General features: G+C 43.3%; 1 protein-coding gene across 1 annotated transcript in view; it reads left to right on the forward strand.

Annotated features, from left to right (window-relative positions):
* The window catches only part of LOC119456797 (uncharacterized), an 83,363-nt gene that overhangs the window by 52,323 nt on the left and 8,159 nt on the right, over nt 1-22,881 (forward strand). The window contains 5 exon segments of the mRNA XM_049669079.1: nt 4,814-4,984; nt 8,370-8,546; nt 10,102-10,333; nt 16,044-16,266; nt 17,759-17,946. Coding sequence (XP_049525036.1) covers nt 4,814-4,984; nt 8,370-8,546; nt 10,102-10,333; nt 16,044-16,266; nt 17,759-17,946 — 991 coding nt within the window.

The raw sequence follows: 22,881 nt of genomic DNA on the forward strand, positions 1-22,881 counted from the left end.
GGGGGTAAGCGAAGCTTGTCCTGGGTGCACCTTTTGTTTGACGGTTATATTTCTTGTGAGTAACTTGACCGTGACCATGGAGGAAGGAAAAAAACTGAGGAGCGGCCCTGACGTCACTCTTTGTGAAGCAAAGTGACGCCATCTTGTCATGGCAGATTCTCCTCTCTTGTTTACATTTCTCGCAAAACCACGGCGCGCTGCACGCAACCGGGCTGCTTGGGTGTACTGCGAGAAACAAGTAACAGTTAAGCAACATGTGTTTTAATATGTACGAAAGCAAGTTGTTACTCAACACAAAGTTCTAAAGCCAGAATTATGCATTCTTGCACAATGTTCTACGTTATCATCTTTACTTATTATCACCCGCTGTCAAAAGCAGGAATACTGCACGACTGTCACTGACCTGCAAGGCGTTCATTGTACAGATTCTGAAACACAGTGGTTTCGGTCTACAATGGCACGTTAGTGCGATTCCACCAAAGAGGGCAAAATTTCCCGCAGATATTCCTTAGTCTGTGGCCATTGCCGTGGCGCGGTACATTGCTTACAGCGTTGCTTGCGCATTCATCCCACGCGTTTGAGTTCCTTCAGTCCCACCTGGCCACAGCAACATCCAGGAGAGCACGGTCCAGATAAAACAGCGGAACAAAACACAGAGACTAATGCAAACCTGCCCACACGATGCCTTTGCCACGGTACAAAACCTACGATGCAACACATGTGAGCGCACGGACCATAACAAAGCCACCATTGTGCCACGACAACATGGCCGCTACAGCGCAAAAATAGTGGGAAAATAAAGAAAAATACCATGGGCTACGTCACCATGACCACATCACTTCCTCCACACTTTTCTCCTAGCGCATGGAGGGGGTAGGGCCTCTCCTCAGCTCTTTCCTTCCTCCATGACCGTGACCAAGGGAAGGTCAGGTGATCTGCTCGACGTTGGCGGAGTGCCACTGCTTCAGCGGTTCGCACCGTAGGATCGGCCAGTCGACGACGCGCCCTTTCACGGGCGATCTCCCATTTTAGCGTTGCATCGCCGGCGCAGGCTAGTGTATACAAGATTCGCTTGAAAAACTCAGGTAGTTGCGGGGTCGTTTAAAGCTAACGAATAGAGCAGGGGTCTTTCTAAAACTCTGAAGGTCTGCCATTTACTTATTAGGCACTTCGATGGTCGTACTGTGACCAGAGACTGTGCGTGTGTGTGTGTAAATTAAGGAACATGTTCAATGTCCCGTAACAGTGGCACCTTTCCTTGCTTGGTATGCTTCACCGCACAACAATGTATTGTGCCAAAGCTAACTTTAAAGGCAAATACTGCCAAGTGAATCAATGGCATGTGTCGACGTTTTTTCTGCCTTTTGTTTAATTCCACCCGCTGGATAACTCGACCAGTTTTGTCGGTCTCGTCGGGATTGAATTAACGGAAGTAGACTGTATAAGCACACATTCGTTGCCTCATCATATTCGACATAAGTCTGGCCCCGTGATGGCAGTTCTCTGAGAATGCAATGTGTTGTTCTTACCGCCGCTACCCATTATCTCGGCTTTTGGAAGCACGGTAACAGTATGGTTCTTGACCACAGAGCAAGAATTTTTCAGAAGGTGAAACACCGCTTGCTCCGACGTCCCAATAAAGTCATAGTGGAGGCCACGGCACCGACGTGCCCTCTGTAGTTCAAGTCCACTCATGCAGAACGGAAGGACGCGTGTGGCACGGTTGCCGAAGAGGCTCGCCAGCTCAAGGTCATCTGGGATCATCCGCCACTAGCCGTTTCTATGTACGAATGGATGCGCTTGTTGCTGATACCAACGCATACTTTCCCCAATTTTGAGCACCCATTCGCGGACTCGTGGCAAACGGGGGGGGGGGGGGGGGGGGCAGCAAGCTGCCCCATCTCATCTTGCTCACCGCCACAAGCAGCGTGCATCCTTATATCTTGACCCACCGAAGTCTCCGTTTCAGCATGCTTCACGTACTTCACATCTCGTTCAGTTGGCTTTCTTCTTTTTGCAAATGGAAGACAAGTAGCTGGGACAGTGCAGAAATATTGACGTGACGGCGTCTGGCAACAAAACAGGCCGTTTCGGTTTATCTAGAAGGACTTCACCCCCTAGTTCACTGTAATACCGCCTTCTCTCTATGTCGCTCTCTATCTTTTCTCGGGATTGCAATAGCCCACACTTGCAACCATACTGAGTCACTAGGAACCTTTCCTTGCAGTATGTGTAGCCACTGCTGCAGTTTAACAGGGCACATCTCCACCCCATCCTCAAATGGCACCGACTGACAGTGCTCGCCTTTGTGGCAATGCAAAAAACACGCGCGCATGTCTCAGAAGTTGGCGCTGCCGGCACAATGCGTATGCCAGCAAGAACAAGAGAGATAGGAAGCCTGCAATGGTTAAGAAAACCACGACAGTTAGCTCATCGGAGCACATTGCGCACCAACTAATCCGAGCTTTGCTTCCCAGGGTCACCTACGCACCACACACGAACTCGCACCGCATGCATGCGAGTGAATTCGTAGGGCTGACCGACGTCATCTGCTCAGGGATACTGTTGGTAGCTCATTTCAGGGGCAGCGCGGCATGTTATTTGAGTAGTACTAAGCAATACTGCTGCTATTATGTCCGGCACTTATGTTTCCTGACATTTGAAATCTGAGAAAATTTATAAAATATGCGATCATATTGCAATTTTGTGCATCCCACCAATAGAAGAGGTTGCACCCATTGAAGAGCATGTAAATGATTGGAACACGCCTGCTGCGTGATCTGTCATGCTGCAACAAAAACTGCATTTTCTTCTCGCCAAACCGTGATGCTACTACGCCACCCATGCACACTGTTGCAGTTGGCCAGATTCCCCTTCTAAAATGCTTCATTCTCTTGACCGCTGCACCAGGCGGACTCATTGGTTTGTTATGTGCCACATGACCACCGATTCCGATTTCCAGTGTGTACACGTGCTTCAAGTCCGAAGCCATGCTGCATATATGCAGCATTTGAATTGGTTACAATGAAATATAATGTAATTATGTGCCCAAGGAGCTGGGGCTTTGTGACATAACTAATGAGTTGACAGCTATCCATTAAAAAATATAAAATATGAGACCAACATTTTGTGGTATTATTGCTTTACTTTCCCTATTCAAGAAATTTTAAACGTAGAAATGCTCTCATTTGGCCACTGGGGAACTAGTCTGATTTAAATTTGGGGCATTTAAACGGGTCCTGAACCACCTCTGAAGAGGCTTGGTGAAAAAACATAGTCTGCGGATAGCGTATGCTGCTGTGAACATCTTAGCCAAGTTTTGCAGTCGTGTGCGGCGCGTCAAGCTCGCAAGCAGAGCGCGAAGTCACCTCTCTCTAAACACTTTCTTTTCTGAAAGCTTATTTCGAAATATAGCAGATTCCCATATGCAGCTGCTATTGGCCAATAGCTGACATCAATCAAGTAGGGTGTTTGGATCAGTGTGCTTCTTCCTACTGTTACTGTGTATATTTATTGATGAAGTATAATAAACAGGTTTAAGTAAATGAAAGTCTGCTTTCGAATTTCGATAATAATAACGTACTTCCGGTAGAAGCCGACTATCGTCAGCTCAAGGTACTGCGGTGAAACATACCAAGAGCGGAAAGGCGCCACTTTCACCGGACACAGTGTGTTCCTTAATTTAATTATACATGCATGCACCAATACATGCGAGCACCAATACGCTAAATAAGTGTACAGGCAGGCCTTTAGAGCTCTTCCGGATGTGCCTGTGGCGATTTGAGCCCTTGGAGGGCGCTAAAAAAAAAAAAAAAAATCTGACTGATTGTAACCGAAGATGCTGCCTTAAGGAAGTGTTTGCAGATTTTTGTCATGTCTTTAGATTGTATGAAGAATGTTGTATATTACTTTGAATCTCAGACATTGATCATAGCTTGCAATCGCACTGGGCACTAAGTAAAAATGAGAAATTGCGCTCTATTTCGGGTTGCAATCAGTAAACTTGAACTTCATAAATGATTTGTCAGTGTAAAATAGTACAAATTCTCTTGCACAGTTTATAAAGCTATAGCGTACACTTATTTTTATACTCTGAGCATATTCACTGATGTCATGTTTATACTTTCTGCTGCTTTTGTTTTGTGCTAGCGACAGACATGAAAAGTGGTTGTGTATTTTTGCATTTAATCTGGACGACAGAGTTTCTTTTAAGCTCGCAAAACAAAAACACAAAATAAATGTGACAATATAAGTGTGACACTTGTTTTGTCCATGTCTATTTTTCTGCACATAACTTTTTGCACTCTTAAAAGTACACCATGAATGTTGAATAATATGTCCATCTTATTGGGTGAACTTTGCTTACCCGGGCATCCTAAAGCTGTCTTGGAGCGCTTCTTGCAGGAAAGGTTATCACTCTGGGATTAAATATAAATTGTTTGGGAGCTGTGTTTGATATTTGTTACTAGCAGAGATATTGCTTTTGATGGGCATTTCTTGACAGAGCCAGTGCAAGCAGACTTGACTAAAATAATGGTTCACCTCTCATGACTGCTACTTTTATGTTACATAGTCATTGAGTGCAGTGACACAATCTCTATTGCATTTCTGCAAGTCATCATGCTGAAGTATCTTGTAAAAAAAAAATGGAAGAGTCCCCAGAAGTAAATTATCACGCTTAAAAACCCTGTATGTTGCATAAAATGCCATGTTGTTATCCCTAGCTTTGCTTCTGATGCCTGGTTTCCAGCCCATTTTCCAGTCTTGCATATCATACCTTGAGCCTAACGTGTTGCTTCTAACCTCTTGGCAGTGCCCGATCTGCAAGAAGTTAATCACCAATAACATTAAGACTGTAAAGCACATCACCAACCACATTGAAGGGAGCCGCCAGAGGAACCCTGATCTCACTGATCTCACCATTTGTAAATACTGCTTCAAAGAATTTGAAACCCCTTACAGCATGCAGTGCCATACAGAAGCGGTGAGTATTTTTGGCCATACCTTCTGCTCTAACTCTCGTCTGCCTCATTAAATCGGGTGGAACACATGTTAAGCACTGAAGGCTTCCTGTAACATGAACACGAAGGTATCAAACAAATCTGTTTGTCTTATCAGAGCTTCTAGTGCAAACATAAAGGTGCCATCGAAGACTGTCTTAACAGAAGTTCAACATGGTAAGCTGAACTTCAGCTGAAGACATGCTGCCATAAAAATAGGCAACTGTGTTGGTTTTGTTATTCCTTGCTGCTTTCTGTATCCTTGCTGAAAGCAGCAAGGGTGTGCTAGCAATTGAAGCACCAAATTTTTTAAAAGCCTAAACATAGAGGTAATGTGCACTGCCTAGCCTTAAACACTTCATGCAGAGGTCACACTTCATTGGCACACACGGTCAGCAGTGTGCTGAGAGCATATGCATTGCATTCATACTCTTTGTTCAAACAAGACTGCATGAAAAATGTGAACACAAAGGACAAAAATAGGATAAGTGCAGACAACCAGTTCTTTTTCAGAAAGTCATCCAATTGTGATAGCATAAATGTGCTGCATTACACAATGTATTCAGAATGTGGAATCACAGTACTGACTGGTTTTCATCAAGTTACTGCAGGGTCCTTCTCTTCCTTGCAAGCGAGTACTCCGAGAATAAAAACATTTGGAGGACGCTTAAGCTTCGCTGTTAAAAGTGGAACGTGATAGCATTCAAAGATTTGTGACTGCTTCTCATGCTTCCCGGCAACTGTAGCTTATGTAACCGTAATGTTTACCGGGAAACGCTGGCGGCGAATGCTATGCACAAAGGCGAGCTTTCTGGTAGAAATGCGGCCTTTTGCATGGGTTGATCCCGGAGGTAGTGCACAGCCACGCCAAGAAAATTGCATCATTTTCAGGTTTCTGGTATTGTTTTGCATTTTTAATATTTCAGTCTGAGAAGATTTAACATAAAAGACATGCGCTGTCAGTGTTTTGTTTCATGACATTTGTTTGTGGGCTGTCATTCTCAAATTCCAGGAATAACTTGTCAAGAATGTAAGACAAGGTATGAGCAACTTTAGTGATAGACTGGTGTGGCAATATAACCTGCATATACCGCATGTCATATAGCAAGGCGTGGCATGTACATATACCTAAATGTATACGGAAATTTTGCTCACAGAAACTACGATGGTGCCAACAACGATACTGGATTTTCTGCGACACGGTGCCCTTAACACTGTCACGTTAAATGTACTGACGGTACCCTAGCCTGGTGTTGTACTCTGTGCTGAGTACACTGAAAAGAGAAAAAACATGTTCAAACACCAGCATTTTTTTTATGTCGTAATGGAGCCACGCCTGAACACAAATTGATATGCTACTACTATATATATATATATGATCATATAAAGCCAGCAGACAATTAAGCCAAAGAAAGCATTGAGGAAATTAGCTGTGGTTAAAACTGAAATGTAGAAAACAATAAAGAAAAGGGAAATGAAAGTGGACGAAAAGATAACTTGCCACAAGTGAAAGCTGAACCCACAACCTCCACATTATGCGTGCGTTGCACTAGCAATTGTGCTATGGCAACGGCTATCAATCCTTCCACTAACTTGGGTATAGTAAAAGCTCATTAATTCACAACTTGTTATTCAAAATTTTGGATAATTCGAAGTACTCGCCACGGTCCATCCAACAATATATTGACAGCAGCATGTAACCCATCCTGCTAATTCACACTGAAATCCACGCCGCCACCAATAATTCGAACTCTGCGCCATCATGGATGGGGAGAGTGCTAACGCGCGGGAGCATGTTGGCGACGCTGGTGTGAGCTCTAAAACGCGTCCACGCTGCTTCGCCGACGGTCGCAAACAGCCATTCAAAGCTGCGCACAGGTTGGGGATTGTACTGGGCATGCTCCGAAGAAAGTAGCCGACGGCGTGCGCGTTGAGGTATAGATGGTATAGAGGGGACGGCAATTCAGCTGGCGCAGCGCAAGCGGTGTCGCGTGACTGGCCGCAAGCGACACTCGCCTGCGCGCCAGAAATGGCGGACTATAAACGCGCCTAGTTAAGGTGCGTTTGCTTAAGTAGCGTCACGTGTGTATGTGTGCTCACGCTATGTCGGGAATATGTACCCGCCTTAACCGAGCAATTTTTAACAGCAGAGCTGTTTAAGCCGACCGTCAGTCTGTACAGAAAAAGTCTGTACAGTCTGTACAGAAACAGAAATTGTGGGCCGACCCTGGCGGTAGTGCAAAAAGGGTCCAAGCGCAATGGCACATACCCCTGTGAACTAGCGAAGGTGTTTAAGCCTAGCCCAAATATGTGGCCAATACCTTGCGATAGCCAAAGGATAGCCAATAAATAGGTAATCGATAATTGGTCAATAATTAATAAATTCCGGAAAAGCATAACGTAAGGCCAGGACCAGCAAGGTGCCAATCAGCTCCGCTGTTTCTTTAGCTTTGCACCACTAGTGCAAGCTACGCCAACTTTTTTTTCTCCGACTTCGATTAGTTCAAATTTTGTATAATTTGAATTTTCATAGCATCTCCACGGAATTCGAATTAACAAGCCTTTACTGTAAATGTTTACTAGATCTAGCCCCGAGAGTATTAGCCAACGCCACTCAGAGCCATGGTGGGCGGATGTGGAACATCGTTTTTTGCCACTCCCGGGGCGTGCTCGTTATAACCAGGCTTGTGCTCCTTATGCAGCGTTGAGACGTTACCTCCCATCGATTTTGCAGTTTTTTAGCCATTGTTTAACCCTTTCTGGTTCAATGATTCTTGTAGGAATCAGTGTTTTGCAGGAGATATTCAACATAGAGAAAAACAAACAGCAAAACATTTTTCAGGTATGTTAGTGGCAGCAATGTGAATTACATAATTTGTCAACTTTGTGCCGCAGATAAATATGGCTCTAACCAGAAATTTCACAAATGTCCACGCGTCGCCTCACGTTGAGATAAGGCCTCTGTGATCTATCTTTGGAGCCTGCTGCCTAATGCATATAGCCTGCCTTGCGTGTTTAAGAAATTGTTTTCAAATAATATATGGCCGTATTTCACACCATTATGATGGTGAATTAAGAAGTCTGAGGAACCACATGCTGTTTACAACACATTCAGTGTCTTGGCATTTCATGAGAAAAATGTTTGATTCATTGCCAGAAATTCGCTGGCAATTTTTTTTTCTTTATTTTTTCCCTGACTTTTGTCATTCAGATGCACATAATATGAATTTTTCACCTCTTATAGGAAATTAAAACCAGAAAGTGTTAACTGTTTTTGCAGACTGCTGTGAAACCATGTATGATGTGCGTAGAACTAAACATCGCCAAGCCATCATTGAATATGCTGTGCCCTGTTCTCTTCCTTTGCAGGCTCATTTAAAGCCAGATGGCATAGTGTGTAAGATTTGTAGCCAAGAATTTGACTTGGTGTCTAGTCTCATCGACCACATGAAGCTCTATCACAATCCATCAGAAATGCCCTACTCATGTCAGCTGTGTGGCTTTCGTTCATCATTTCACAATGACGTCGTCAGCCATTTTCATGAGGTCAGTATGACACGATTACTCCATGGTAAATTGTTCACCTCGTGACATGTGTTCACAACGCTTATGAGAACTCATTATGGGATGTGCCTAGATCAGAAGTTGTTGTCATTATGTGCCTTTTTTTTTTTTTTTTTTTCCTTTTTGGGTATGATAAAGAAATATTAATACAATTAAGTCTTACCTTGAGCAGACAACCTGTAAGCTGGAAACAATACAAAAACAAAGATGAGTGGCTACGCCGTCTTGATTATCTTTCAGCAGCTCCTTGCAACATCATTTTGGCAGCATATGCACTAAGCTAGTTAATGCTTATATTAATATTAACATTGCATTGAAAGTATGCAGAGACCCAAGCTTACAGCTTTTGCAAGCTTTTGCCTGCACGAAGGTGGCTGAAGTATGCAGAAGTACAGAAAAATTCCTGACGTCACATTCACATTGGCATTGCAGTTAGAGCATGAAATTCATAACAAAAAGTTGGGCTTCTTTTTGTTCATTAATAATTAACATTCTTGCATCGAAGGAATAGAAATAGAGCTTTGAAAGAATACCAGGATTAGATAAAGGCATGTAGATGAATTCGTGAGATCAGAAAATTCACGGGCATTTCATTTAATTTTTATTACCTTAACGACCTCTAATTAAATGGACATTGCATAATGGGTGGGTATGTAAGTTGTACACATACATTAGTAAAATTTACGCAAGCGCTACAGGTACAATCAAATTTAATTGCGGGCACAAGCAGTGTGAGATGCAAACAGGCTATTCATGTATATATAGCAATGAAACAAATGTTCAAGGATGCAGGTAAATATTTAAAGCATCAAGAAATTATCTTGAGCACCTGATAGTAGCAGTGGGCTTGGGAAGGTGTAATATGAGTCTGGCTGACATGGGAAAGGGGTGGTTGGAGAAATCTGGGAGACTCTTTCATCTTGCTGTGGGGTTTAGATAAGCTGATCATTGCATACTTTTACGATTTTATCGTAAATGCCCAATGTTTAGAGCTCCTTTACAATCTTTGTAGCGGCATCAATAAATATGACATTTCTTAATTTGCATCCAGTCTAAAGCAAAACCAATTTTAAAAGGATACAAATACAGTTGCCAACGGAATTTTGAAAGGCCTGATTTTTCGCGACCTGCTTGAATATTTGGACCTACCCACAGCACTGTCACCCACTCCATAGAACCAGTGTATAACCATGGTATAATCAATGTGCAACCAATACATAATATTTTAATAAACAGTCAAAAAATCTTAATAAAACAATTTTTAGTACTGTTCTCCCCAATTTTAGTATTTTTTTACTTCAATTGCATTATTTTTCAGGTTTTATGGTTGCTAGGTCCGTGAGTGTGGGGGTGGTGACTTTGTCAGGCCTAAGTTAATTTAGTGTTTCTCTTTAATGACCCTTTAACTTTCATGGTAGTATTTCGCCAAGACCATGTAGGGAGCTGCATGTCCTTTAACGTGCAACCTTCGTCAACATTAAGCCTTGGGTCAGCATCACTGTCTGTGCAAAATTATTGCTCCTGCTGTTTTTCGCAGGATCACGTAGGAACCAATGCGCTTCTGTGCCGCTTCTGCCTTCGCGTGTACATAGTGAAGTTCTCGAACAACTGTGCCAGCATAGGTGTGCAGAACTTTTACTGCCACCTGTTCAAGCACCTAGCGCGTACATCTGCACGCCGCTGCCCCATCTGCTGTCTGGTCTTTCTGAGCCACCTGGACATGAAGACCCACCGCGAGAAGGAGCATGTGTCAATGCTGAATGAAACAGGTGAGCGCCACTCCGAAATGTGCTGTTGTTGCTGCTCATCGAATTTTAAAGGTGGCCCTTTAACCCCTTACTGTGTGAATTTTTATTTTCTTCTGGAAAAATTTGACAAATATTTGTTTAGGCCAGATAGGCCTAAACCAACCTCACTTTTCTAAAGAAATGCTTGTTTGCTATTTTATTAATCAATGTTGTTGTGTATCATACATCATACTTATGCAGTTACGGGTATATTTTGTGGCAATGCAAGAAGACATTTGGCTTGCAGAAAACTTGCAGAAAATATCAGAACCATTGAGAAAGCTTGACACATAGCTTTAAGAAATGGAGTGTATTTCTCACAGCTCCAGCTGGTGCAAGCTTCATTAAAATTTGGTGACATCATCCTTGAGTGACTAACTGATAGCGTCAATATCTAGGCCGGATGATTTGTACACCTTAGCTTTATGTTAATTTTTGCTTTGCATAGTCTTCAGAAATTTGACGCCAGCAGAAATCTTTTTTTCTCTTCTTCCTCTAGAGTTATTTGGTGCTGCTGTTATTGGCTCTTGGAATGTGGCAGGCTCCACGCTACTTCATTATAAACACGGCTAGCATTTTCATTTGCTTACCTATTCTGCACCAATAATGGTGCTAAGAAAGAGTATAGCCCATAAAAGTAATTCGACACAAAATTGTGCCACCAAATTTGTTCTTTTACGAGAAAACAAATTTCTGCTTCCTCCACAAAACAATGCAGAACTGCATGTTGTATCATATATGATACAGCAATTAATGCTTGCCTCACAGGACTACCCGAATGTATTTCTCGATCACAGCATTGCAGTAAGCTAATTAACAGTAAATAAATACCCTGATACTTTTTGTATGTGGGCAGGTGTATAAGTTGCGAAAATACTTTGTTTGTTTACAAACTTTTTGTACATTGTGTGACTTGCTGTATCAAGTCATCTGAGGTGAATTAAAATGAAAAATCGCTCAATTTATTTCCAGTGCTAAGGTCGTTATGTTCTTCATTGCAAGAGAGGACATCGATTCAGGGTTATTATGACGATTTTCTTTCATTTTAGTTCTGTTATACTAGCAGAAGTTGTTCTTTGCATATCATATATGATAACCATGCGGTAAGGGCATAGAGCTTTATACGAAAAAGAAATCGGCACACTTTAGCGATTTCAACTTTGAACTCATTTACTGCGACAGCTCATGCTCTTGCAACAAACAAAAATCCGTCGTACCATGCTGAATATGCCGGTTCTCGTCCGATCTCCAGAATCTTTTCAAGAACTACTCCTTGGGAGCATACACTCATTGTCCTCATCGTCTGCTACAATATACATATGTGGCTTCTGAAATATATGCACAGGCATCACCACTCATGGAGTCTGTACCGTGCGAAGCCTCCTGCAAATTGCCAAGCACTAAAGCTGCACTATAGCACAGTGGTTAACATGTCCAGCTCTCAACTGCACATTGCCGTAGCGGCATGTGTTTGAATACCAGAGGCAGTGGCAGTCTTTTTATCCTTTGGCAAGGGTGAAGCTGAGGACAAGAAAATGGTCTGACAACATGATAATGTTTACTTGATGACAACAATGACGAGCATTGACATAATGGAGGATTGGTGGATGGACAAACAGGCACAGTTCAAAGCTCTTAAATACTGTCACAGTAAAATACTGAAGGAAAACCTGGCACTAGTGCCTGTATGCATTGCCACTATGGCTGTTCAGCCATCGCGGGAATGATGAGCAGTATCTGGATCTGTCTAAACTGTGCCGTTCTAGCTCTGCACTACTCCTTTATAGTAACTTTTCATTTCAGAAATTTGCTTTACGGCAATGGCTACCCCATTTAGCCTCTTATTTTCTACCATTCCACTTTTTTCATGATATTACAAGCAAAAGAATTATTTGGAATGACAGAAATGATTAGCTGTGGTGAATGGTACTGCTCAGACATTCATAAAACAGGTACTCAAAAGTGTTAAAATAATTTATGCACCGAAAATTACATCATAAAATAACTGTGTTGCAAACGTTAAACAGTTCTTAAGGAACATTGCAACGCCAGAACACATTATAGAAAACAAAGAACAATAAATGAAGCTGCAACATGTGTTCACAACAATCGATGCTAAATCATAAAAACATTCCGTGTACTAGTGCTCACTATTCCCATGATGGTTGAATGACTTCAGTGCAAAATTTTCCCCTAGCAATTATAGCACACTCTATGCCTTTAAGTACACTATTGCATTGCATAATTAGACTCAACTCCTTGAAAGCACAGTGGTTACTACAGATAGCCACCAATTTGTATCTTTCATTCTCATCCTTGCTGTAGTTATTCTTTCTTGCCTGAGTCCACACTATTTTTCTAGCTTGTTTCGTAGCGCATCCTCTCTTCAGAGAGATGTCGCCGCGACAGTAGTTTTGCATAGCACGCGCCTCCAGGTCCTTACGTTTTCAAAGGGTCTGTCAAGGCAGTAGTGCTTTTTAAAAAGATTTGTCTGTGATATTTTTTCGCCTATCGTCATTATCTTGCAATTTGTTCTTTCGTGATCATAGTGCACCTCATTAGCCATTGCCATAATTTTATTACATATACATTTTACGCATTTTACAGCGATTGTTTTTAGGCCCTTTTACAGCCACGACACATCTACCTTTCGCAATTCATTGCTCCATTGTCAACTCATTGAACATTGGCCTGGCGCTCTTTGGCCATATCTGGCCCTTGCGCCATTAAACACCATACATCATCATCATTTTCCAGCTTGTTTCTCCTAATTCCTGGCCGGTAACATTGCCCTGGGATTTGCAGTATCGTACTTATTCGAGTGTAATGTGACCACGATTGTAATGCGACGGTCGGCTTTCCAGTCACACGAAATAAAAAATAAATAAAACCATGAATGTGACGCAAGATGAATGGAAAAAGAAATGGTACCTTTATTCAACGAATCGCAATTCAGAAACGAGTTCTCTTCACTCATCATCGTCGTCTGATGAGGAGACAGAGCTTTCCTTGGGCGGTATTCTCGAAAGATCACTTTCGCAGAATTTCGCGAGGCTTGGTACCAAAAGCATCCCCGACAATTGTTTCTGGAGCTGTCCTAAGCTCGCCATCAGTGCCAAGAGAGCTGTCGGCCATATACTTCGAGAAGTTCAATGCCGGGGCGAGCAGAGTCTCGCGAAAGAGAAACTATCTCCGAAGATTGTCTGAGAATCAAGTCATCTTCCTTGCCGTCGAGCTCATTTGAGTATAAGTTCTTAAAAGACTGCACAACCATTTCATTCGGAGACAGTACCAGGCCACTTCAAGTTCCACAGAGCCCTTCCAACTGCCCTCACATTTAATCCAAGAGGGTCTCCCACTGGTCCCACCATCCATGAATTGTCGACTCGTTGACGTTGAGATGCCAAGCCGCAGCGAAGTTTCCCAGCTCCTCAGCCATCACAATTGCTTGTTTATCGAAGCGGCTGTCGTACCAAACACACTGTGTCGCCATAACGTCGCAAATGAACGTAGTAAAACCGCAAAAGGCCACAGTGTACTGTAGCACCGTCACCAGTTACAAGTACAGCGAAAACGGCGTCAATTCCAACCAAAGACAAGTTATGACTTCGGTCGACTTGTCTATGGATTGGATCAAGACGTAAAGGTACAAGTTTGCAAAGTAATGCTTTAAACCGCAGGATTTTGAATATTTGTGTTAAAATGGTCAATTTTGCCGTTAGTCGGATGTAACCCAAGAATTGAGTTCAGCCAACGAAAATCGTGAAAAAACGTGAGTAATGATCGAGTAAATACAGTAAGAACATTTTTGCTAGCTCGAAATGGCTAAGGGGCGTCTTACACACCTGACTGTCAAGGTAAGTTAGAGGATGCTGAAAAAAAGAATGATCGTTAAGGGCAGCACGAGTCTGCAGGAGTAACATTGTTACTCTCTTTCGAGGAAACAAAAACTGTTCTGCAGTTTCATTGGAGTTGTGGAATCATCTTTAGTTGTTCTTCTGTTTATTCAACGTTTTATTAGTCTCTATCTTTTCTTTTCTTTCACTAATAGTAAGTTTTCTAATCGAAACGAACTTCTGTTCAGGAAAGAAATAGTTCGTTATTATTAGCCTATTTCAGAAATCATTGGTGATAATTTGATTATTTTCACTTTTAATTTCTCGCATTGGTTCTTGTTCCTGTAAAGGGGCCAATAAGCTGTAACAGTGTTACTTAACTGTTTCTGTAAATTTTGTATTTAATGTTACTGCTTATTTCGTGTACTGCACATAATGCTGTGAAGCCTCACAGGTTTCTTTTTTATTGAACAATCTTGTGAACATTGGTGACCACACAGCTACCATGTAGATGGTTGTCAGCTAGAGATGCACTATTGCAACCTCTGCTAAAGATCTCATTTAATAATTGCCACAAAAAAATTTATGTCGTGATCAGTGGTGTAGTCAGGGGGTGGCAGACCTGGCAGGTGCCCCCCCCCCCCCCCCCGACATTTCTGTTTATATTGCCTCTCCTCCTCTCCCTCACTCTCTCCATCCCCAGTCAAGTGGGTGCAACCCCCACCCCCCTCCCCTCTCCCTGAAAAACATTTCTGGCTATGCAACTCATCATGATCAGATGTAGGATTTAATTAGGGCTACAGTTGAATGCAAGCTACTTTCTAACACTTTTACAAGGTGGCAGTTTTGCTTAGTCTCATAGCTATGTGGAGTTTTTGTTACCCATGTGCGGAAGCTCCACCCTCATTGTTTTCCCTTCAGTACACCAAGGACGTCACCAGAGGTAGTTCGTTACTTTCATAGCATAGAATGGATTACTGGACCGCTGATTGATAGCTGTAATTGTGCAAATGCTGTTTTCATGGTTGGTAATTCGGTTGCATTATCATTGCAAAATTAAACACTCACATTAGAAAACAAGCTAGAAGGGCTTTTTTTTTTTTTTGTACAGTTGCCAGTTACTATAAACCTGGTTACTGGCAACTGTAGCAACTGTAGATTCACTCACAGACACATAGTTTTGGGGCTGTGGTGCCTTCATCATCCAGTCATGCCGTGATATCACATTTGAGTTTCAAGTAATTTGGTGTAAAACGTGTACCACTGTGTTTCTTGTTTTTTCCTATTCCATTGTGGCATGGTACTAGTACCAAGTGTTGTATAAATAGAAGAGTGGCAGATATACATGACTCTTTCAGTTAAACCGCTGACTGGTTCGCACTCTCATTTCACATAGAGGTAGCATTTCACAATGGTTTCTGTTTAATGTGATGCTAACGTGGCTTACTTGCCTGTTTCATTCGCAATTAATTGGTAATCTTTGCAATGCCATTTGCAAATGGCAAGTACTGCATGCAGACATGGTATAATCTAAACCCACTGCTGCTTCCGTGAGTTTCAATGAGTCAGCGGTATAGCTAGAAGAGTCATGTATACGTGGCACTCGTATTTACGGAACACTCCGTACATGTCACATTTCGATGGGAGCGAAATGTGAAAACACCCATGTACTTAGATTTAGGTGCACGTTAAAGAACCCCAGGTGGTCCAAATTATTCCAGAGTCCCCCACAACGGCGTGCCTCATAATCAGATTGTGGTTTTGGCACATAAAACCCCATAATTTAATTTTTTTAATTTCACGTTACCTGAATTTTTGTATGCCTTTTCTCAGTCAGTCTGTTATCTCCCACACAGGGGTGGAGGCAGTGAAGACTACAGACACTAGTCCAATACTAGTACCTGAACCTCATATGAAGCCCCGCAGGACTGCCCTGAACAGTATTGTCTCCACAGCCAACCACCTGAACAGCTCCTCTTGTCGGCCTCGCTTCTCAGTGCCCGCTGTTCATTTGGAGCCACAGACCCTGCACTGCACCTGTCTGGAGTGTCGCAAGCCCATAGATGAGGATCACTTCATGTGGGTGGCATTTTTTTCTTCTAATACATGGAGTTTCACACAAACTTACCAGATGCCACCATACGGATGACAGATAGTACAGGCAATGGATTGAAATTTAACGACTTGCACCATGTGCTACGAGCTCAAGTTTTTTTGTATTTGTAGATATTAGTTTTCTTTTTCTTTGACTTCCTGTTTCCTCGTAGCATGGCAGTTTGACAATGTCACCACAGTGAGATGCGGGATTTTACGTCTTTTTGTCCTGGTGTGACCTTTCGCACTCATAGTGATGTGGTGGCATTGCAATCGCTAGCAATCATTATTGTGGCAGCATACGACTTGTGTTAAGCTGTCTCATCATAAATTCTCTAAATAATTGATAGACTGTCGTAGCAGTGTGTTGTGACAAGTTCAATGCTGGAAAAAGATTTTATGCAGAATTCGGTGCATTGCACTCAACTCAACTGAGTCAATTCTTGCATTTCCCATCATTGCCTTACTAACCAAAGGGACACTAGTGCCAGTCTTCCATCTACGCAGGCATGTTTGAAATGTTGTGCTTTATTACTTAATGTTTTATAGACACAGACATCACCAGCTGTTTAATGACTTTTTGTTTGCGCAGTATGTTAGTACGCAGTATGTGTTTAAAATACGCATAATATTACATGAACCATCAACAATAAGTCCATACAAGATACATGCAGCAATAGTATTTTGTTTTCTACGTCGTCTCTCTTCCCCTCCTCCTTCCTGTTGGAAACTGCATGCAATGAAAAAGGAACAGTTGATAATTTGCGTGCAGTTTCTGTACATGCTTGTGCATGGGTACAATCATGCATTTTCTTCACCTTGTTAAGAGATTTTTACCATTGCTGTTGTTAATCACACACACTTATTTTCCAGTGCTCACTTTTGAGAAAGGTTTTGATTGCATGATGATGCAGTACAGTGGTGCCATATTTCACTAACTTTTGACAATTTTATTACATTCTTGTGCAACAGATTCAGCTACTTTTACATCCAGATTCCTTTGCATTATCTTGCATATGGACTACATTAAAACACATTTTTTCGCAATTTGTTATTTTTATGTCAGTGCCTGGGAAGAAAAAGATTTGCAGGAAAAAAAGAGGGTCAGTGTTTGGCCGGTGTTAAACTAGACCAAACTCGTGTATTTATGTATGACATGTTAGCTTCAGCGCAGCTTTAACAAAGGCATAGAGGCAATGACAAAACCGTCAACGTGCTGTTTTCATCGCTGTCTCTCTGTGTCTGTATTGTGCTGGAGCTAATACGTCATAGAAAAAGGTCTGCGTTAACATTTGCAAGTTTGTCTAAATTGGCGCTATAATGTACAACATGTTAGCTCCAGCGCAACTGGAACAAAGACATAAAGACAGTGACAAGACAACGAGCTGCCTTCATCGCTCTCTGTTAGTTTAAAACTCACGCCAACTTTTCCAGCAAGTACTACTTGCGCATTAATGTCTACTTTCTTGCCATGCAGTCGTTCTGTTAGCTGTGGGGAGTGCAAGTACACGACCAACTGCACCAAGGCCTTTGCTGACCACATGATCTGTCGACACTCCTCTGCTGTCAAGAACCGAGCACCACTCTTCCGTCTCGCTCCCCTTACCCTCAGGAGGCCTGGCACTTGTCCATGTGGCTTCCAGACTTCTGATGGCAATAGTCTCAGTAAGCTGGAAATTTTCCTGTATTACACGTCACATTTTAATCGATTAATGGAATTTAATGCCCCTAAGCAACACCTATCCTTGTAGAGATGCTGTACTGTCACTATAATTTGATGTTAGATGAATGTTAAGCTAACAGTAATTTTAATAAGAACACGATGCTAGCTACCCACGGTGCTATGTCATCAAATGCATAGTCAACATAAACTTCTTAATTACTTGTTTTGCTTTCACTATTATGGTACAGTCGAATTCCGTTCATTCGACCCTGACGGGACTGATGAAATTGGTCTAATTATCCAGTGAGTTGAATTAAACAAAAGACAGAAGAAACACTTAAACACACTGCTAATTCATTTGGCAGCATTTGCCCCATTCTTAGACGCCCCCGAATCAAATATGCACCCAATATTTATGCGCTATAAGTAGCAAACTAATGTGGAAATCACATTAGACTACCAGACAACGTAGAAATTTGAAGCGCACCAAATTTTCTAGCCAGAAAAATTTTGCATGCCTCTGATTCTGGCAGCAGTAAATAGATGAAACCAGCAAGCATTACTTGCACAGAATAGATTTATTTATACCTATAGTCTGTCATCATAACTATCAGGCAGTACTTTATTGCCATCTACGATCCACAACGCGTCCATTGCGCGTTTGATGTTCTGCATTTCTCAGACGACTAGCTCAACAATCGCAAACTGGATGGTAGCGCACCCCATTCATACGCTAACCGATGAATCGGACTCAACAGGGACCGTCAAAAGGTCCGAATAATCAGCAGTCAGAAATACTGGATTTGCCCAAAAATAAGTGACTTTATTCCTCAAGTGAACAAAAAAGGTGTGCCATATTCTCGGATCATCACTTTTGGGAATACCTTCACTTTCATGTAACTACAGTCGAATCCCCCTACAACGAATGCCGCTACAACGAAATTTCCGCCACAACGAAGATTTTCGGATTCCCCGTCAGCTGCCCATAGAAAGTAATACAAAAAAAGTCCCTTCATAACGAAGGCGTTTTATTCGGTATTTCCGCTTCAACGAACTTTTCGAGAACGAAACTGTGACTGAATTGAAATTGAAACTGCCGAGTAGTCAAATTAGAAGGCCCTTCCAAAGCTGTGACGATCGTATGTCCACTTGAACGAGGTTTTCGCGAACGAAATCAAATTCAAAGTACCGGTTTAAGCCACTACAATCCATAGCCACGCGTGATCACCACGCGCCTGCGCGACACTGCAGGGGATCACCACAATCGCTGCCGTTTTCTGTGGTGTGTGTCCGGGTGAAATGGCTACGCCAACGAAGAAACGTAAACTTCTCTCTCTCGAGGAGAAGGCACATACGATCGCCGAGGCAGAAAGCAAAAGGAAAAATCTCGCAGTTTCGCCCGCAAGGCGAAGCAGCGGTTGCGATAGCAAGTTAGTAGACAGCTATACGAACTAAAGATAGTAGTTTTCTTGTAAACATTCGCTAACTAAATTACTAGGCACGGTGTCGCACGCACACAGATAAACATGAACAGATCTCGCTCGATGACCGCGGAAACTCCGTGTCAACACGCTGGAGTGAGACGCGGCAATAACAGCGACTTCCGTGCCGTCACTCGCTTCAGCGCGAACTAAACGTCGAAAGCGCAGCGCACACGACTCTACCGGCACTAGTTGCACTTTGCCCCCATCGCAGATCGCTTTGAAGATGAGGCCCGCGCGGGCGCTCACTTTGTGCACGTCGCATTTCAAGATAGCGGCCGCGCCGCAGCCGCTGTTGTCAACAAGATGCTAACGTCTCGTCGTTTGGGGAAAATGACTATCCGCTAGACACACCGACTCCGGCGACTGCTTTGAAAGCAATGGTTCATTTCCGCCTCATCAGAAAAGTTATCCGTACCCACGACAATGCGATGGTTCTTTTAACGGACTCTGAGACTCGCGTAATGCCTTTGCTTGCCGTGAAGCGTAAGAAATCCAGGCTGACCGACTTCGGGAAATAAAACTTCCGGTAAGCGCAAGCTTGCCAAGCTTGCCGACTTTGTCATAAATATGCAGTGAAATTGCGATAATTCAAACCGCTTCATTGCGAAGGTGCGTGTGCCGCAAAATGAGTGTTTCGCGACCAGCCGGGCACACGCGTTGAATTAGGCGTCAGCCGCAATGTACGAAAAATGCTGTAACAGCGGCGCAAAATGCACTCTTGTGAAGTTGACACTTTATCGACTGCCGTCGGTACCTCTCAACCTTTGCCCCCCACCGCCATCGCGAAGATTTCCCTGACGATAGTTTCGGTTTCGTTCGCGGCTTTGCCGTTTGGCATACGTACCGTATTTACTCGATTCTAAGCACCCCCTTTTTTTTCGTGATCGCGATGCCCAAAGTGAGGGGGGTGCTTAGATTCGAAAAATCGACGTGACGCTCGGCTCCGGCTACGCGCGGCGCGCGAGCGTCACGAGTCCGCGCAGCTCTGTAGTCAGACTGTGCGGCGAGATCGCGCTGCGGACGCCGTGCCACCTCGGGAGTGCGACGGCTACGCGCGGCTCGCGGGCGTCACGAGGCGGCCTTGGCTACGCGCTCTTCTTAACAAATAGGCGGGTGCTTAGATTCGCATGCAAACTTTTCCCACAATTTTTTCGCGAAAATACAGGGGGGGGGGGGGGGGGGGATGCTTAGTATCGCGAAAATACGGTATATACATACCAATTCGCGTCAACGAAGTTCCGCCACAACGAAATTTTTCGTGTGTCCCGTGAATTTCGTTGTAGCGGGACTCGACTGTAGTGCAATACTCATCGGCATTTACGAGCGACGGCATTATTGGCACGGTGCCAAGCACGCTATGTTATCGCAGTGCGGAAATGTTGCCGTTCGTCGACGTGTCTGGTGCTGGTCGCGTGAAATATCGTCAGAATGAAAGTATCTTCAAAAGTGATCGTCCAAAAAAAAGCGTGTTACTGCACGCACATATGCTTGCCTTTGGCCTAGGCATTCCATGACCGTGATTTACTAGCAATATGTTTTACGCTATGTATTTCTTTTCGAGCTTTTTGCGCTTCGTCAATGGTCTGAGTGATGCTCCACACATGTTATTAATGGTATTAGCCAGCCATGGACAGTGCATGGTAAGAGTAGCATAGAATCGAGCGGAAGGCATCGCTACAAAATGGCGGCCCATATCTCGACCATGATCATGCTGTTGCTACAGGTAGACGAAAGTACAGTCAATGCATGCACCGAATTCTCATCTGCAACTTCGGTCAACTAGGCTTCGCTAGTTGCAGTTTTGAGGAGGTGCCAGCAACATGGCCAACGGCCATGCTGGCGACGTATGAAAACGAAAATATAGGTATTTCTTCTTGGACTTGGTGGCACACAATAGGCAGACTGTAAGGTGTTTAAAATTTCAGTTGTCCTATACATTCATTAAGTTTATGGCGCTAATGGCAGTATCACTTAGCTGTCCGAATAATGACGCATGTCCGAATTATCGGTCGGCGACTGGACTAATAATTTTGCTAGCCTGTGACACATGCAATTTTCTGAAACGCCAAAAACACGTTGCCACTAGCTTAGCATGTAAAACAATGTATCTTTTGAATGAGCTTTCGTAATTGACGGAAAACAGTACGTCGTCGTCATGCGACACAAGCATGGCATGCGAGAACCACATCTTTAGTCTCTTGTGATGGCAATGACGCTGGTTATGCTGGCTGTGAGAGTACAGTGGAACCTCGATTATATGTTCCCCGGTTATGCGACGACCCGCATTTTATGACGAATTGGTTTGGTCCTGACAAAACCTCCATAGAAATAATGTAAGAATAACCTCGATTATATGATGCAATTTTACGCTGACCCGCCTCGTACGACGCCTTTCTGGTACCATCTGAGAAAAAAAAAATGTTTTAGGCGGACGCAGGCTGGCACGTAAGCACACTGCAGGTGGCTGATAACGGGTGTGCAATTCCGCATTTACCAAAATCTAACACGCGACTTTCCACTCACGCGAAATAGAGAAAATAAAACCGCAAATGTAACACGAGATGAACGGAAAAATAAATGGTACCTTTATTCAAGGAATCGCAATTCGAAAACATTCTCTTCACTCATCATAGTCATCTGAAGAGAAGACGGAACTTTCCTTGGGCGGTCTTCTCGGGCGATCACTTTCGCAAAATTTCGCGTCACTCGGTACTGAAAGCGCCCCTTACAAGTGCTTCTGGCGCTGTCCTAAGCTCACAATCAGTGCCAAGAGAGCTGTCGGCCGTATATTTTGAGGGGTTCGGTACCCAGACGAGCCGTTTCGAGAAAGCGAACTATCTCTGAAAGTGATCGCCCAAGAATTGTCATCTTCCGTGCCGTCGAGCTTGCTTTAGATTTAAGTACTTCTTAAAAGACTGCACAATCGTTTCATTCGGGGTCAGTACCAAGCCACTTCAAGTTGCACAGAGCCTTCCCGACTGGCCTCACATTTATAGTGGGCCTGCCGCTGGTCCCGCCATCTGCAAATCGTTGACGTCGAGACACCAAGCCACGGCGGACTTTCCCAGTTCCTCGGTCATCAAAATTGCTCGTCTCTCGAAGCGACCGTCATACCGAATGCGCTGCATCACCATAACGTCGCGAATGAACAGAGTCGAACCGCAAAATGCTGTAGAGCATTGCAGCATCATAACCAGCCGCAATCACAGCGAAGACAGCATCGATTCCAACCAAAAACAAGTCCCGACTACGGTCGACTTGTCTAAGGATTGGATCGAGACGTAAAGTCACAGGTTGCCAACCTAACGCTGAAAATCACGGGATTTAGAGCGTTTGTTTTAAAATGGTCATTTTTGTCGTTATTCGAATGCAACGCGAGGGTCCAGTTCAAGCAACGAAATCATGAAATAAGAAACTCCCATTACAATTGAATAAATACAGTAATTTTTAAAT

The sequence above is a fragment of the Dermacentor silvarum genome, chromosome 6 (assembly GCF_013339745.2).
Source record: "Dermacentor silvarum isolate Dsil-2018 chromosome 6, BIME_Dsil_1.4, whole genome shotgun sequence".
In the NCBI taxonomy this organism is placed as follows: domain Eukaryota; kingdom Metazoa; phylum Arthropoda; class Arachnida; order Ixodida; family Ixodidae; genus Dermacentor; species Dermacentor silvarum.